The 14995-nt window shown below is 42.4% G+C and overlaps 1 protein-coding gene across 1 annotated transcript in view; it reads right to left on the bottom strand.

Annotated features, from left to right (window-relative positions):
• Window positions 1-12036, bottom strand: part of LOC307161810 (serotransferrin-like) — a gene marked incomplete at its 5' end in the record, with an annotated part of 34529 nt that extends 22493 nt beyond the window's left edge. The window contains one exon of the mRNA XM_079876753.1: window positions 11348-12036. Within this exon, the coding sequence (XP_079732879.1) occupies window positions 11348-12036 (689 nt within the window). The remainder of the gene's footprint in view (window positions 1-11347) is intronic.
• Window positions 12037-14995: the final 2959 nt, after the last annotated feature.

Here is a 14995-nt window from a genome sequence, read left to right as displayed (position 1 = left end):
TATTTCCACATTTCTACATTTATTTCTGTATTTCCACATTTCTACATTTATTTATTTCTGTATTTCCACATTTCTACATTTATTTTTCCTTGCGCATGTATGCTAATTGACCTATGGCTAAGCCACGCCCCCGAACGCGATGAGCCAATCACAGTACGCATAGCTAACCCAATACACTCTGCATTCTCTGCTTCCACGTCCATTGCAATGCATTGCAGTTAGTCAGTTTTCATTTGTTTTTATGTTTTTTTCTTGTCATATTGGCTTTTAAACAGCGTGTGTGTGTGATTTTGGTTGGAAGAAAGTTGTAGGTTACAGTTTGACAAGAGTTTACAGTTTGACAAAAGCACAATGTTGTGTTTTACACAAAATATAAGTAGGCTAAACACTTTGCAGTTTTAATTATGTCCTGTATGGACAAAATGGAGTATGTTTTTATGTTTCCACTGTTCGATCGCGCCTGCTTTCTGACACACACACATTCCAGCATTGCAATCTTGACATCGCAGCCTGTTCATTATTCTGCGCTCACACCAAACGCGAATAGAGCGTCAAATTCGCGCGTATCGCGTCTAGTTCGACGCTTGAACATTTTGAATCCAAAGCGAATAGGACGCGTATAAAGCGAGCGTTTGAAGCGAAATAGCATCAAACTATAACGTTTACACTGTGAACTGTAAATCGTTGTCTGGCTGAAGCTTATCGACCTTCTCAACAATAAAATTATTAATATAACCCTCCAATGCATATTTAAGGCCCTTTTGGTGACATCGAGATGACATATAATCTTTCTGTCTCCAAAAAATCATCAATTGCCTCCTGTGAAATGTCTCTGTGACAGCTGCCATAGCGCCTGTTACCGAATGTTGAATGTTTGTCTGCGTGAGTGGAGGGGCGTGGCTTAGCCATGTCAATTAGCATACATGCGCAAGGAAAAATAAATGTAGAAATGTGGAAATACAGAAATAAATAAATGTAGAAATGTGGAAATACAGAAATAAATAAATGTAGAAATAAATACATATATAAATATATAAATAAATAAATATATAAATAAATGTATAAATACATAAATAAATACATATAGAAATGCATAAATAAATAAATAAATACATACATGTAAAAATACAGAAATAGCCATTTATATTACCAAAATGTATTTATTTTCACTATTATTTCTGCATTTATTTATACTTTTTTTTTTTTTTTTTTTTTTTTTCGTTCTGTCATTTTTAGTCCTTCATAAGTTAAGAATCGAGATTTTAAAAAGTAAAGAGAACTATAGGAAAATGCTTATGTAAAAAAAAAAAAAAAAAAAAAGAAGCATTTGAGTAATGGTTATGTAATTAACAGAATTTATTATAATAATGATTAATGTATGATTGTGTTTTTAATATGAACAATTTCTGCCATCTTTATACACTGATCCAGCCAACTCTTAAATGCACTTAAATAATGTCAAGAATGCTGCATAATTTAATATCTAGATATAAATATGAAATATCTTTTTAAACTTTGACAGGATTTAGCCTTTTAATTTCTCTATAACATCAATGACTGTGGATCAAGAGGGTGCCAGTTATGAAATGGACCCTGAAACAACAAAATTCTATAACCAACCAAACCAGTTCTCCTTTTTGTCTCGCACTGAATGCCCAGCGAATAAAATATGAATAAGATCCAACACAAAAACTAAATTATGCAATATCTCTGACTGCTACGCAACATATTATTGTTTAATTCACAGGTGTACAAAAATCCTCATGAAGATGAAATTTCAAATAAATCAACCACCTAATTTATTTATTTTTTAATTCATCTGCATTGGACAACTTGTAAGCTGTCTATCCCAGCAGTATTGGTACAACTTTTCAGTGTATTGTATCCTCTTTATCACAGTGTTCTTCAGTGTTTGCATAGGCCTTTAAACTTTTGCAAGCAGGGCTAAGTTAAATAGCTGCAGCTGGTCAAACACTCAGGTCAGTCAACCACAGGATTTGCACATACAGGCACAGCTGTACTCATACTTGGGAATGTAGAATCGAAACTGAGAGATTCTCAGACTTGAACACCAGCACGGATCAGCCAGTATCTAGTATTAGTACCAGCGCAATATAACTGCATGCTCAGATCCAGGGGCATTGCACCGAATGTTGGGCCCCGGTCACAGAACCAAGGGGTGGGCCCCTCACAACACCAATATATATCAATATATCTTTGTGGGCCCCCTCTTCGCCAAGGGCCCCTGTTACTCAGTTCCACTATTACCCCCTGTCTGACACCCCTGCTCAGATCTTATAAAGTGCTCCAGTACGCTATCTAAGAGCGGTTACATAAGGGAGCTGAATCTCAGTCACCTTTGTTCATTCTCAGAATCCAGTTAATGTGCTGCTAAATGCGACTGCAGTCTGCATGAAACAAAACGATAGCTGTTGAAGTATTAGCACAAAATTCAAGATCAATGTCGATCGAGAGACTGTATAAATTTTCCTTTTGAAGTACTGCAACCTTGATTTCCTGGTCTGACATGCTTAAAGAGAAGGACATGCATATGCTTTTAGTAGGCTATATTTTCAGTCAAATACATGTTGCCATATTTTTCATGATCTGCCATTTATGAGCATATCATTGTATGACACATGATCTCTTCAAACAGTGGCTCTGTATCCCTGGAAAATGTTTCATTATCTCCTTCAGATAGTGGAGTGTCTGAGGTTAGAGTTCATAGACAGCTGGACCTGGTAAAGTCAAAGTTTGTTATCTCCAAAAAAAGTCTCCAAAAAGCCAATTAAAAGAATGAGATTCTTAATAATATTGTGAAAAATAATATTTTAATTTAACCGCTTATCACTGCTTATTAATATTTGAAAAATTCATGTCAATCAAATCAAGCTCATGTAATGCAATTAACATGCAGGAAAGAAACAAATCAGGAAATGGTTTTCCTGTTATATTTATATATATAGTTTTAATTTAGGCCTAATTTTATTTTATTTTTTTTGTATTAGTTATCTTAAACTAAATGACAATGTGTAATCTTGATGTGTCAAGCTGTAATAAGTTTAATTTTTTGTAATATTTTATTTCAGTTAATGTTTACTTTATTTCAAGTAATGACATTTTTTATGGTTTTAGTTTTAGTTAACAGTAATAACTCTGTTGTCAAGGTCAATAAGTCTGTTAAAATATCATATAATTTGACCTTTTTACGACAAGAAAAAGGATAGATCAATATGTAAAATGATTAATGAAAACATAATGATATTTGTTAATAATTCATGATATTTATAACAACGTTTGAGCGTTGAAATTATTAAGATGTGTGCACTACTTTTTTCCACATGACATTTAAATTTTAATTACATTTAAACTGAAAATGGTTTAGAAGTGCATATGATACCAGCAAAGAGTACATTTCTTATAACCTGGCACATGCAGATTGTAAAAGATTTGTCCTATTCTTTATTGTGCAAAAATTAATTTGTCATTGACCATTCCCAATTAGGATCAGGGTTCAAATGTGGGATTATATTCTGTAGGGCAGTGAATCCAAGTCAATGCATTACCAAGATAGAAAATCACTGCTCTAAATTACAGTTTTTCTCGATTGCTTAAACACTATAACCAGGCTTTTGAACTAAAATTTCAAAACCATAATGCCATTTATCAAAAAGCACACCCATTTCACTAAACTATTAACACTATTCCCTGTTTTGACACATGAGTCAGATTTGTTGAACTGTCACTGCAAAACTCTACACACAAATCCCTTCATTTCTCATTGCCTACACCATGTTGTCATTTAGAAAGCACTAGCATTCAATATTGTTCACTCAAGTCAGCACAGCTTCAGCTCAGTTAGCACACAATTACCCAGGTGGAAACACTAAGAGTCAAAATTGAAGACACATCAATCAGATCCTTCAATAGATAGATAAAATGGCTCAAATCAGTTTATTGAGTTTTGAAACAATGGATCCAAAAAAACATGAAGGAAGAGATGGAGGAGGAGGAGGAGGAGGAGGAGGAGGAAGGGCAAGAAGACAAGCAGTCTCAGATGAAATTCAAGCCACTCTAGTTGCCCATGTCTTTATCAATGGAGGCTGGGCTACGAGTAAGGCCAAATTTGAGTCGCTTTACCGTCGCCTCGAGAACCTTCAGGGATGTGTAGTGGCAAACAAAATCACTGAATAAAAGACAAACATTGTCTTTGATCACAGTCTTTGATGAGGTGTATTTTCTTGCAAGAAAAGGCCAGCAGTCGTACAGTCACACAGTGTGGCTGCAGAGTGTGACAGTGAAGGGAGGGCATCTCTTCTCCTTTATAGTCTTGACTCCCAGAATGTTATCTTTCTAGGCCAATGATGGTATTTCAACCATATGTGGAACATTCTTAGACATGTTCATCATATTGTCTCCTTGAGTGGAGGCCCTCCTGTCACGTCTTACAGTTTTTCTCGAATGCTTAAACACATTTCTTGAAACTATGCCTCATATTCTCAAAACTATAAACACAAATCCATAACGTCTCACCCAATTCTCCAAACATCCTATTTTCAGGTCAAAATGAAGCTCTACACTCAAAACCATTCACTCTTGCTGAAAAAGCAAACCTTGCCCTCAGACAGGACACACAAGCCCTCAAAATCACACACACTACAACATAGTCTAAGATACTGGTGCAATAAATTCAAAACAACATTTCCAAAACTGGTAAGTTACGTTGCTTGTGGCCCCCCCCCCCCCCCCCCCCATCACAAACCTTTTCACATGATGAACACAAAAGACACAACCAGTGGATACATTGGCACATTTGTATTCATATTTACACACTTTTTTTACTCTTTTTTTTTTTTTTTTTTACCCTCTCCTCTAATTTAATTTTTTTTATATTTACTTACAGTAAGATGTGTGTGACCAACATATGACAGTAAAAGAGCAAGCACAAACCATATTCTAATATGGAATTCAAATTGTATTGGAATGGTAAAGTGTTGGGACGTAACAGGAGGGCATCCACTCAAGGATACAATACAGTTTTTCTGAATTGCTAAAACACATTTCTTGAAACTATCACTCACTTTCTCAAAACCTTAAACACAAAACCACATTTTCAAACCACATTCAGAGAACCTCTGGCTCTTCTGGCAAAATCAAACAATTGCCTCAAAACCATTTTACCTGTGCTCAAAATCAAACAGTGCTTTCAGATCATACACACAACAAGTCAATATTATAAACACTACAGATCATTCATTAGACACTACATCAAAAAATGGAGAACACAGAATCCAAAGCATGCAGTTACAGTTTTTCTCGATTGCTTAAACACTATTATAACCAGGCTTTTGAACTAAAATTTCAAAACCATAACGCCATTTATCAAAAAGCACACCCATTTCACTAAACTATAAACACTATTCCCTGTTTTGACACATGAGTCAGATTTGTTGAACTGTCACTGCAAAACTCTACACACAAATCCCTTCATTTCTCATTGCTTAGACCATGTTGTCATTTAGAAAGCACTAGCATTCAATATTGTTCACTCAAGGCAGCACATCTTCAGCTCAGTTAGCACACAATTACCCAAGTGGAAACACTAAGAGTCAAAATTTAACACACATCAATCAGAACCTTCAATAGATAGACAAAAGGGCCCAAATCAGTTTATTGTGTTTTGGAACAATGGATCCAGAAAGACATGAAGGAAGAGGGATAAGAATGAGGAGGAGGAAGGGCAAGGACAAGAAGACAAGCAGTCTCAGATGAAATTCAAGCCACTCTAGTTGCCCATGTCTTTATCAATGGTATGACTATGAGGGAGGCTCGGCTACGAGTAAGGCCAAATTTGAGTCGCTTTACCGTCACCTCGAGAACCTTCAGGGGGGTGTGGTGGCAAACAAAATTCTATAACTGAATAAGAGACAAACATTTCCAATAGTCTTTGATGAGGTTTATTTTCTTGCAAGAAAAGGCCAGCAGTCATACAGTCAGACAGTGTGGCTGCAGAGTGTGACAGTGAAGGGAGGGCATCCTTTCTCCTTTATAGTCTTGACTCCCAGAATGTTATCTTTCTAGGTATTTCAACCATATGTGGAACATTCTTAGACGTGTCCATCATATTGTATCCTTGAGTGGAGGCCCTCCTGTTACGTCCCAGCACTCTTTACCATTCCAATACAATTCGAATTCCATATTAGAATATGGATTGTGCTTGCTCTTTTACTGTCATATGTTGGTCACACACATCTTACTGTAAGTAAATATATATAAAAAAAAAGAGTAAAACAGAAAAAAAAATGTTTTTGTGTGTGTGTGTTTTCTGTGTATGAATAAAAATGTGACAATGTATCCACTGGTTGTGTCTTTTGTGTTCATCATGTGAAAAGATTTGTGAGGGAGGGAACCACAAGCAACATAACTTACCAGTTTTGGAAATGTTGTTTTGAATTTATTGCACCAGTGTGTTAGACTATGTTGTAGTGTGTGTGATTTTGAGGGCTTGTGTGTCCTGTCTGAGGGCAAGGTTTGGTTTTTCAGCAAGAGTGAATGGTTTTGAGTGTAGAGCTTCATTTTGACCTGAAAATATTATGTTTGGGGAATTGGGTGAGACGTTATGGATTTGTGTTTATAGTTTTGAGAATACGAGGCATAGTTTCAAGAAATGTGTTTAAGCAATCGAGAAAAACTGTAAACAAAACCTTCCTTAACACATTAAATTGAGCTCTGACAGAAATGGTGGCCATCTTGAAAATGGTTGCCATCTTGAATTTGAGTGGCACACACCTTTTTCCGTGATAATGTTCCTTGAAGAATATTTGTACCAAATTTCATGATAGCATCACGATTTGAAAAAAAGACGTAAGGATTCAAGAGAAATGGCGGCCATCTTGAAAAATGGTAGCCATCTTGAATTTTTGAGGGACAAGCACCATTTTCCAAAAAAACATTCTGAAGAGAGTATTTTCACAAAATGTTATGCCTACATCACTGTTTGAACAATTGACATAATGAGCATTTGCCAGAAATAGCGGCCATCTTGAAAAAATGGCCGCCATTTTGAATTTTTGGGTGGCCAACGCCTTTTTCCCAAAAAGTGACCCTTAGAGAGTATCTGTGCCAAATTTCATGCTTCTATACCAATTTGAACGATTCTCTTGAAATATGCCATTACAGTTTTTTTCAATTGTTTACACGCAATTTTGAAAACTGGGTTCTTTTTTTCAAAACATAATCACAATTATCCAAACACCACACTCAATTTGCATAATTCCTAGATTGTTTGCAAAATGACACACTTCAGTCAAAACATACACACTTCAGTCAAAACATATACACATATTTGTGAAAATGCTATTAGTTTTCATTTAACCAACACAGTCCTCAATGATCAGACACTATTGCAGCCAGTTACACACAGCTGTGATAAATATAAAACACATTTGTAAAAAAACTAATTTTAAGAAATAGCATGTGCTAGATTTTTGGCCAGACATTGTTATGTAAGGGATCATTTAGATGACAAAAACCCACAACATTCTTCATGATTAGTTTGAGATATAGGGAGAATGTACACAAATAGGCCTACTATAAACTTACCAAGCACTGCACAACACTGATGCTGCAGACTGAATATTTCAAGTATTTATTTCAATACTTACACAGTATTTCTTACCATAATCAGTTACAGTAATCAACCAACAATGAAATCAATGAAACAAATAAAATCTGTAGACAAATAAAAATTACTGCATGAAGTACATACACTTTGACTCTGAAGAAAAACTACTGTAAAAGCAACAAGAATACTGTAACTATTCATCATCTCTCCGTCTGGCTGGATCAGGCCATAAGATTTCATCCACATCACAGGCTATGTCTTCAATGGCATAAGTCCTTCCCTACCTCTTCCTCTACCTAGGCCTCTTCCTCTATCTCCTTCTTCTCCTCTTCCTCTACCTGGGCCTCTTCCTCTATCTCCTTCTTCTCCTCTTCCTCTACCTAGGCCTCTTCCTCTATCTCCTTTTTCTCCTCTTCCTCTACCTGGGCCTCTTCCTCTATCTCCTTCTTCTCCTCTTCCTCTACCTAGGCCTCTTCCTCTATCTCCTTCTTCTCCTCTTCCTCTACCTAGGCCTCTTCCTCTATCTCCTTCTTCTCCTCTTCCTCTATCTCCTTCTTCTCCTCTTCCTCTACCTAGGCCTCTTCCTCTATCTCCTTCTTCTCCTCTTCCTCTACCTAGGCCTCTTCCTCTATCTCCTTCTTCTCCTCTTCCTCTATCTCCTTCTTCTCCTCTTCCTCTACCTAGGCCTCTTCCTCTACCTCCTTCTCCTCTTCCTCTACCTCCTTCATCTCCTCTTTGAGCTCCCCCTCTCATTCTCACTCTTCTTCTTTTTCTTCTAGCTCCTTCCATTTTTGTTGAAGACAGGTGAACGCCTCGGTTACGACTGTAACCTCGGTTCCCTGAAGAGGGAACGAGCGTTGCGTCGAGAATGACGCTATGGGGAACGCTTTGCGTGATGACGTCTTGAAGCACATGTAAAATCAGTCCAATGGTGTGGCGGAACGTCAGAGGCGGGTGACGTCACGTACCAGGAAGCTATAAAAGCCGGCCTGAAACAGAAAACGAAAGCTTCGTAAAAGTCTGAAGTCGAGCTGACAGGCATGAAGGAGATATGGCAAGGCGACGCAACGCTCGTTCCCTCTTCAGGGAACCGAGGTTACAGTCGTAACCGAGGCGTTCCCTTTCAAGGGAACTCCCGTTGCGTCGAGAATGACGCTATGGGGAACGTCTATACCAACGCCTCCATAGCTACGAATGTCTGTCCTGTGTGTAATCTGGAGAGCAGCACTAGGAAGACAAAACATGAGACCCTGGAGCAGAGTCTAGATCCAGAGAGTAAAACCTGACGAAAGTGTGCGGTGAGGACCAGCCTGCCGCATCACAGACGTCCTGTAAAGAAACTCCTGAAATAAGGGCCTTAGAGGCCGCCATACTCCTCGTCGAGTGCGACCGGACAGCCAAAGGAGAAGGCTGCCCAGCCGCTTCATAAGCAAGTGAGATAGCCTCGACCACCCACTTGCTCATCCTTTGCTTAGACACTGGACCTCCTTTGTTAGGGGACCCAAAGCACACAAATAATTGATCACTTTTTCGCCACAGGGCAGCTCTGTGGACATATGCGTCTAACGCCCGCACAGGGCAAAGCAAATTATTAGCCTCCTGGTCCGCATTTTGAAAGGGAGGAGGACAGAAGGCCTGCAGAACAATAGGTCTGACCACATTAGTGGGGACCTTGGGGATATAGCCCGGTCTCGGATGAAGAAATGCTTTGATCATACCCGGAGCAAACTCCAAGCATGACGGAGCAACCGACAACGCTTGGAGATCCCCTATTCTCTTGAGAGAGGAAATAGCAAGAAGAAAAAGAGCTTTCAGCGTTAAAAACTTCTCAGGAACCTCCTCAATTGGCTCAAAGGGGGCCAGGGACAAGCCTTGTAACGCAATGGACAAGTCCCATGGTGGCACCCTAGAGCGAACTGCAGGCCTCAGCCTCCAAGTGCCACGAAGGAAACGAGATATCAAAGGGTCTTTCCCCACAGACATTCCACCCAAAGGAATGTGGTAAGCACCTATGGCCGCCACATAAACCTTTAAAGTGGACGGGGTTAGACCTGCTGTGAACCGGTCCTGCAGGAACTCCAGCACTGTACCAATTGGGCAGTTAACTGGGTCCAACCGACGGTCACTACACCAAGAAGTGAAGACTCTCCACTTCAGGGCATAAAGTTTCCTCGTGGAGGGAGCTCTGGACTGTAGAATGGTCTCAACAACCTCAGTTGAGAGACCTGACTCTATGAGCTGGGCCCCCTCAGAGGCCAAGCCCACAGGTTCCACAGTTCTGGGCGGGGGTGAAATATTGAGCCCCCTGCCTGGGACAGAAGGTCTCTCCTGACGGGTAACTCCAGAGGATGCCCGTCGAGGAGGGAGACCAGATCGGGAAACCATACTCTGCCCGGCCAACGCGGGGCTATAAGAAGCAGGCAAACCCGGTCCCTGCGAACTCTCTCCAGAACTCCCGGGAGCAGAGCAACTGGGGGAAAGGCGTACAGACGTAGCCTCGGCCACGTCTGAACCATAGCATCCAGTCCCAGAGGAGCTGGATGCGTGAGGGAGAACCAAAGTGGACAGTGAGACGTCTCTCGAGACGCAAACAGATCCACTTGTGCTTGGCCGAACTCCCTCCATATAAGCTCCACCACCTCGGGGTGGAGCCTCCATTCCCCGGGCCTCGGCCCCTGCCTCGACAGAGTGTCTGCTCCTATATTCTGGACCCCGGGGATGTAAGCTGCCCTGAGTGACAGTAACTTCCCCTGGGACCACAAGAGGATATGGCGTGCCAAGTTGGATAACGGGCGCGAGCGCAAACCCCCTTGGTGGTTGATATAGGCGACTACCGACGTGTTGTCCGTATGTACTAGCACATGGTGTCCCCTGAGATCTGTGATAAAGCTCCTCAGAGCCCGGAAGACAGCTAACATCTCTAGGCGATTGATATGCCAGGAACGATGATGGTCTTCCCACAGACCTTGAGCTGAGCGACCCTCCAGGATCGCTCCCCAACCCGTGAGGGAAGCATCCGTCGTTAGCAGTTTGCGACGACAAGGAGCTCCCAACACTGGGCCCTGGGACAGGAACCAAGGTTTCTTCCACATAACCAGGGCACGTAAGCATCGCCGCGTGACCCTGATTGTGCGAAATGGGTTGCCCCTCGGGGAAAACCCCCTGGTCCTGAGCCACCACTGCAGGGGCCTCATGTGTAGCAGTCCAAAAGGTATCACGTTGGAAGCTGCTGCCATGAGACCCAACAGTCTCTGGAACTGTTTGACAGTGAGTAGCTGGCCTAGCTTTACACTTTTCACAGCTGCAAGGATGGACTCTATACGTGGCGGTGATAGGCGCGCCTGCATCGACACTGAATCCCAAACTACGCCTAAAAAAGTGGTCCTCTGGAGTGGAGAAAGCACACTCTTCTTGGCGTTCAGCCGTAACCCCAACTCTTTCATGTGGGCGAGAACAACATCTCGATGTTGAACCGCCAACTGATGCGACTGAGCTAAAATCAACCAATCGTCGATGTAGTTCATGATGCGAATACCCTGGAGGCACAGCGGCGCCAGAGCTGCATCCATGCATTTGGTGAAAGTGCGGGGTGATAAAGCTAGGCCGAATGGAAGAACACGATATTGGTATGCTTTGCCCCCGAAAGCAAACCTCAGGAACTTCCAATGACACGGACGGATGGAAATATGGAAATATGCGTCCTTGAGGTCTATCGTGACAAACCAGTCCTCGGACCTGATCTGTGGCACGATCTGTCTCAATGTTAACATTTTGAACTTGAGCTGCATGACTGACTCGTTCAGAACTCGAAGATCTAAAATGGGACGCAATCCCCCGTCCTTTTTCGGAACTATGAAATACCGGCTGTAAAACCCGGTTTCCCTGTTGGAGGGAGGTACATATTCTATGGCCCCTTTCTCTAACAGAGTGTTTACTTCCTGTTCCATAACCAGAACCTGCTCGGGGCCCACCACTGTGGGCAGGACCCCCATAAACCGAGGTGGGCGTTTTTTGAATTGTATCTGATACCCTTTTTCCACGGTCTGCAGGACCCAACGAGAAACATTCGACAGTAGCTTCCACGCTGTCAAAGATTCTACTAGAGGTACCAGCCTCTCGAGACTGGTTTCTGGATTTCGTTGTTGTTGAGTAGTGAATTCGTCGCCCTGTAACGGCGCACCGGCAGGGAACGACCGAACAGACTGCTCTAACACCCTCCTCGGAGGGGGCGGGCATCCCGAGGCCACTACGTTTCCGGGTGGTCCTTGAGATATGTGCTCGCCGGAGACCGCTGCGCCCTGTAACACCTGAGGCGGCAGGGTTGGCAGAACGGTCCCCTGAGGGTACCGAAGAGAGACGGGCACCGTAAAAAGAGGTGTTAACCGCTCTGCTTCGGGGGGGACTACCCTCATTTGTCCTGAGCCCTCGGACGTCAGGATTTCTTCCCAGCAGCCTTCTTGGCGGTAATAACGGTCCGCAGATCTGCTCTACCCCTCGAAGACTGCTGGGTTTGAGCGCGCCCTCCGTGTCCCCGAGATTTTTGTGGGGGAGCACGGGAGGACACACTCTGTTTCTGAGTGGCACGGTGCTCAACGCTCTTTTTAGAGGAGTGAGGCTGCTCCCGCTCAGCAGCCTCATAGAAAGAACGGCGGGGGAGAAGTTTTTGGAGAGCAGCTGCTTGCTTAGCGGCTTCTTGTGATTTTGCTACTGCAACGTTAACTGCATCGCCAAACAAACCAACAGTGGAGACCGGAGCATCTAAGAGGACATGCTTTTCTTTATCCTTGATATCACTTAGATTGAGCCACAGATGCCTCTCAGTGGCCACCAGGGCTGCCATAGACCGCCCGATAGATTTAGCGGTCTCCTTGGTGGCCCTGAGAGACAAATCTGTGGCTCTGCGTAGTTCGGCCACCGTGTCAGGACCAATTCCCCCGCCCTCCTCTAAATCCCCCAATAATTCAGCCTGATAGGCTTGCATGATTGACATCGTATGCAGACACGCTGCGGCTTGACCAGCGGCTGCATATGATTTATGAACCAGGGAAGATGTCACTTTAACTGGCTTAGAGGGGAGTGTAGGAGCCTTCAGGGAAGATGCCGTTGCTGGAGAGAGATAGCCCGCAAGCGTCTCTTCCACCTTCGGCATCTCCCCATAACCATACTCTTTATATTTATATATTGAGGAGTAGTGTGATGTTTGTGTTGTATAAACTCTGTAAGACACTGGTTTCCCCCACGATCTCGACACCTCGGTGTGGAGATCGGGGAAAAACGGGAGGCTCCTGCGCTGGGGCTGCGCACGAGATGGCAGGAAGCGTTCGTCGAGCTTACTTTTCGAACGAACGTCCTGCCTATCCTCTGGCCACTCAATTGAAAGTCTGTCAACAGCTCTAGTAATAACATCAAGCAATTCTTCAAACGCATGAGACTGAGGTGGCGAATCCTCAGACTCAGCATCAATACTCACAACATCCAACTCCTCAGAGCTGGAAAGTTGCAGTACTGGTGCCTCCATCGGGGGGGAAGAAACCGCCGCGCGTGCTTCCACACCCTGATGAGAGGCACTGGATCTGTCAGTAAGAGGCTGAGATAAGGCAGAGCCCGTCTCAACATCCACTGACAGATCCATTTGCGAACCCCAGGTCTGAGATCGCCGCCGAGCCTCAGCCGCGGCGGGACCCGAGCCCTGGGGAACGTGGTCGGGATTGAACCGAGCCAAACGGGATCGGAGCGTACGCAATGGAAGCGCACAGCAATGCACACAGTCACCACCCTCGAGTGCTGACTGGGCATGCTCCTCTCCCAAACAAACAACACAAAGAGTGTGTGTGTCACCTCCCGTTAAATAACGCGGGCAGGGATGGACACACACTCGATACTGCTGCTTGCTCGCCATAACTGAATAAATATATATATATATATAGACAGACAACACCAAATAACAAGGACAGATTTCAACACAGAGCGCAACTGAAGACTCAGAAAGTTTTCGTTTTCTGTTTCAGGCCGGCTTTTATAGCTTCCTGGTACGTGACGTCACCCGCCTCTGACGTTCCGCCACACCATTGGACTGATTTTACATGTGCTTCAAGACGTCATCACGCAAAGCGTTCCCCATAGCGTCATTCTCGACGCAACGGGAGTTCCCTTGAAAGGGAACTCACCTGCTGCCTTTTATAGCACACCTGAGTGCTGCGTTTTCAAATTAGCACATGTGTGCTTCCACACCTGGTGGTTGTGTTTATCCAGTTCGTTCATTAGTGTGGTCATTGGCAATCCAGGGCTTTGTAATGACAAGGAAGTAACCTCACAATCCTTAACTGTGTCTAAGGTGTGAAAATGTGTGTAGAGTTTTACAAATCACTGTGTGTAATGTTTTGCAAAAAGGGTGAAGCAGACATTGTGTGTAATGTTGTGCAAATCTGTGGAGGTGTTTTGCTCCTTGGAGTAGAATTTTGCAAATTGTGTGGAAATTTTTATTTTAGTGTGTAAACAATCGTAAAAAAGTGTAATCTGCTGCACTATTACTGCTGTTTATGTTGTGAATTGAAACACACATATATCCCCTGTATTTTATTCTATTGTTACTGAGAAACAGCTGATTGAATTATGCAAATATATAAATCACAGCTGATTTCCATCTAGGAAACACATTCAGGTGTTGAGGTTCTTTCAATCGCATGACCATATGGTATACTGTAACTGTACATTCTATAAAGCATTCTGAGATGGGATTTCTGCAGCAAAAGACCTAAACCCAACAAAACAAAAATGTAGAGAGGCTTCAAAAGAAACTGCAGTGCAAAACACAATCTATGATCAATACAATATACTGTCTGTTGTATAAGGGCAGACCTGACACATATAAAATAATGCAGTTTCTGTAATTCCATCTGATGTTAGTGTTTTTATGACATTGTGCTATGATTGACTAAATCTACCTGTTGGACGAGAACATATGTTAGTGTTTTGAAAAATTATTTGATTTTGAGACATGTTTGCAGTGTTTTGGTAGACATAGTGTATTGTTGCTAGTGTATTATTGTATTTTGAAAATTAGTGTTGGATTTTAGTTTACAATGTGTGATTTTGAGCATGAAATTAACTGTTTTGCCAATTGTGTGTTGTAGTTGTGTTGGTGCGTTAAGAGTTTAGGAAATTTATTACAGTTTTTCTCGATTGCTTAAACACATTTCTTGAAACTATGCCTCGTATTCTCAAAACTATAAACACAAATCCATAACGTCTCACCCAATTCTCCAAACATCCTATTTTCAGGTCAAAATGAAGCTCTACACTCAAAACCATTCACTCTTGCTGAAAAACCAAACTTTGCCCTCAGACAGGACACACAAGCTCTCAAAATCA

The sequence above is a fragment of the Squalius cephalus genome, assembly GCF_949319135.1.
Source record: "Squalius cephalus genome assembly, chromosome: 7".
Taxonomy (NCBI): domain Eukaryota; kingdom Metazoa; phylum Chordata; class Actinopteri; order Cypriniformes; family Leuciscidae; genus Squalius; species Squalius cephalus.
This window is presented reverse-complemented; position numbering and strand designations above follow the sequence as displayed.